The following is a 3,546-nucleotide window of genomic DNA, read 5'->3' on the forward strand; positions in this document are numbered from 1 at the left end:
GATTTCATTGTTGTTGACAGCAGAGTAATATTCTGCTGTAGACGTACACCATGTCTTCTTTTTCCATTTATCTGTCAGTCACCAGTCCGGCTCTTCCCAGAGTTTAGCTACTGTTGGCGATTCTCCTGTAAACATCAGGGTACAGGTACCCCTTCAAATCAGTATTTTTGTGTTCCTTGGGTAAATACCTGGTACTACAAATGTTGGGTCATAACGTAGTTCTATGGTAACGTCCTGAGATACCTCCATCCTCTTTCAGAATGGTTGCTTTTTGTCGTTAATGGAACATGTTTCTTAATGCTCCTCAGGAAGTGATGAGTGATAAAGCAGAGGACTTCGCTGTTGGGCCCAAAAGTCAAGTGAAACGTTCTGGAAAATCCATCACTCCACCTCCATTTAAGAAAAGGCTGAGCATGCCTCTGCTGTCAGTGAGAGAGGAAGGAGAGGGATCATCCCAGCCTGAGGGCTCAGCCATGTCCTCGGAAGATGGTGAGGATGCCTGTGTTCCCCTACCCTCCCTGACCTGACGCAGGGCAGCCCTGCCTCTGGCTCCTCCATGCCTCAAGGTCATTTCTGATCAAGGTCACTATCTTTGGGTGAGGCTGCCATTAATTTCCCAGCCACACTGGACCAGGTGTTCACTCTGTCCTTCATGGAGACATTCCTGGCTTCCCAGCCTCTGCACTCTACTGGTTCCCTTCTCCTTTCTGATCTCCTTTCTCTCCTCTTAACACTGTCACCATTCCTGAGTCCCACCGTTATACTGTCCCTCAATCCACACTGCCTTATCACTCAGCAAGCTGTTCCAGAGCTTCGGAGCTCACGTCCTGCTTTCCCACCTGAATGTGTGTGGCCCATTTATTCCCATGTACCCAGGGTGACCATGTCCACACAGAAATCAGATCATTACATGCATATCCTGAAACCCATCATTAATTCCCCAAGCACTCAGAACAGAGTCTGAGCTCCTGACTCTGGTCTCTAGACCTTGCACCTCCTGACCCTGCCATCCTCTCCTGCCATCTCATGTCCTCTCTGTGTCTTCCTTGCTCTCTCTGCCTCTGACCTTTGTTCCATGGCCCAGGCTTGTCCCCTTGTAGGGGCCATGCACAGCCTTCATGGCTATCAGACCGCCTCCTCTGCATGTGCACAAGCCAGCTCTGTCTCTTGCTCCTAGCTCTGCCCAGGGGTCACCTCTTCAGAGACCCTGCTGGACCCGGCATCATGGAGGCTTCCTTTCCCACTCTGGCTCACATCCCTGCTGACTTCTTCCTTACACAAAATCAAATTGTGTTATTCCCTTTGCTCATTGTAATGTACTCTTTGACATCCACAGTAGTTATAACTTCCAAAAGGAAAGGGTTCTTCTCTCTGGTTCACTGCTGATTCCCACTGTTGTCTTGATGTTCGGCACAGAGGAGCATGAGTGAATGAAGTAGACATGTCAAACATGGAGTAAAAAATTCGTTTTCTGAGACAAAAAAGCCAGATGAGGAAGATCATTTACTGACTGGGATTTCTAGTGATTTAGTGCTAATATCAGGCATCGTGACATCAAGTGACACGTTCAGCTCTTCCCCTTGTAGAGTGCATCAAGGGAACATTGAATCCTGAGTCCCAGGGCTCTGTGAATGTTTGTTGATTAGTTGTATTGTCCAAGTCTGTTTCTGTGTGTATGTGTAGTGACAAGAATAGAAGAGGCTTCTTTGTTGTATTGTTTTTCCTGAGGTCAAATTTCATACCTGATACATCTATCTTGTACATTCTCCTGCTATGAAAAGAAATATTAGAGACTGTGAAGCACATGGATGTGCGTATGGGGTTGTTGAAATGCACATCATTGCAGCTCCTCATTCAGTTAGGTTTCCAGATGCACCTGTCATTCACAGTATCCACGGGGAGGGGAGGGAAAGTGGTTGATCACCACCTGATGGCTTCTGGTCAAAATCTGATCTCCAGAGCTTGTGAGTATGGCAGGAGGACACAATTAGATTCTTTGTATCGTAATGTAGCCAGAGTCAACAAGGGTGGGCTGATTCACAGACCTGGTAGTGATGCAGTGGTGGGAAGAATCATTCCCAGCTGTCTCTCTGCAGATGAGCCCAAGGTCACAGCAATGTCTGTGTTGGGAGATGTGCCAGATCAACTACCAATACCAGTGAAAATTAATATGGAAATAAAAGAGCGAATAAGGAATGAAATTCAACAGTTTGGAGGAAGTAAGTAAAATAAGAATTTCTGTCCATGAAACCACAGGAAATCATTCCCATTCTATGAATCAGAATAGATTCAACTGATAAAATCTTGAGCTTCATCCTTTGCCAGAATTGGGTTTTCCCAGTTAGAATAGTGTCTCTTCATTTTGACTGAAATGTCCCAGTAAACCTTTTTCTCTTGTTCTTTTGTATTTCTTAATTGGTTATTGTGTACTAGATTCCACTACTGGGTATGTTCAGATGTCTGAAAGTAAGGATGGAACGCACAGGTACTCTGTAACATTCTAGCCCTAGAATGAGCTCTGAGTCTCCAAGATTGAATTCTATCTCCTGTTTGTACTTTAGAAATACTGAATTTTTTTCTAAATATCTTCAGAATATGAAAATATCCTCAAATTGCTTGAAGGAATGCAAGGATCTCCAGAAGTGCAGAAAAAATTTGTTGTATATGCCATGAAGGAAGCGGCAAGGTGAGTGTAGGAGGAACTGTCCAGTAATGTTTCACTGCAGAGCCAGTGCACTGCTTGATGAGGGGTGGAGTTGGGCCCTGCCTGATTTTTCTCAAACCCTGATCCTCACTCAGAGTTCGTGTTGTCTCCAGTTTTTAGATTGATATTATATGAGTCTCAGTCGTTCTTCCAAGCTCAAGGAACCTTCTGTTCACACCCGAGTTTGAGGTGGGCCTTGACCTTGAACTGGCACTCTCTGTATTTACTGGATTGTCTCTCACCATGCATATGTGTTTTTTTGTTCTCCTATAAACTGAGATTCTCTTTGCATTTTCTACAGAGCGTCCTGCAACATCGGTTCTTTGGGTATCATCTGGTTAACGACTTGTCTCTTTATTTTCAGATATGAAAGACAAGACTTAATAAATCAACTTGGGAATGCTCTAGATAAACTAGAATGTGACCAGTATCTCAAGAAAGATATTGGTTCCCTAAACTTATAGTCCTGTTATCACAATCATCAATGAGAAAACAGAACCAGTTGGCTGTCTTGGAATGCAACCAGATATTGTTGACTCCTCCCAGCATGAGTTAGCTAAGAAATTGTCTTCTTGAGGCTAAGAAAAAGCACTGCAACTTTCATGTTACAAGTTTCTGTTAGTAAACGTTGGGCTTTTGCCCTAAGCATTTTGTCTGAATGGCTAAACTGGTGTTTTTCTGTTTGTTTTCCACTGAGTTTGGGGATATTATTAAGTCACCAAGTAAATATTTTTGTTTTCCTTGGCATGCTCTGGAACTCACTGGTAGTTATGACTGGGTACTGTCTAACTATTTCTTATTCCCTTTGTCTGGGACAACCTCTCAGCAGGTTCTGGTGCTTG

The 3,546-nt window shown here is 44.0% G+C and overlaps 1 protein-coding gene across 1 annotated transcript; it reads left to right on the forward strand.

Annotated features, from left to right (window-relative positions):
• Positions 1-308: 308 nt before the first annotated feature.
• LOC111140513 (integrator complex subunit 6-like) lies at positions 309-3,168 on the forward strand (the record flags this gene model as incomplete). Its single annotated transcript, XM_022492746.1, has 4 exons — positions 309-475; positions 2,083-2,219; positions 2,593-2,686; positions 3,069-3,168. Coding segments are annotated over 4 exons (498 nt in total), but the record flags the coding sequence as incomplete, so codon positions are not given.
• Between the last annotated feature and the right edge of the window lie 378 nt (positions 3,169-3,546).

This window comes from Enhydra lutris, unplaced genomic scaffold, assembly GCF_002288905.1.
Source record: "Enhydra lutris kenyoni isolate GAN:26980312 unplaced genomic scaffold, ASM228890v2 scaffoldscaffold2280, whole genome shotgun sequence".
NCBI lineage: Eukaryota > Metazoa > Chordata > Mammalia > Carnivora > Mustelidae > Enhydra > Enhydra lutris.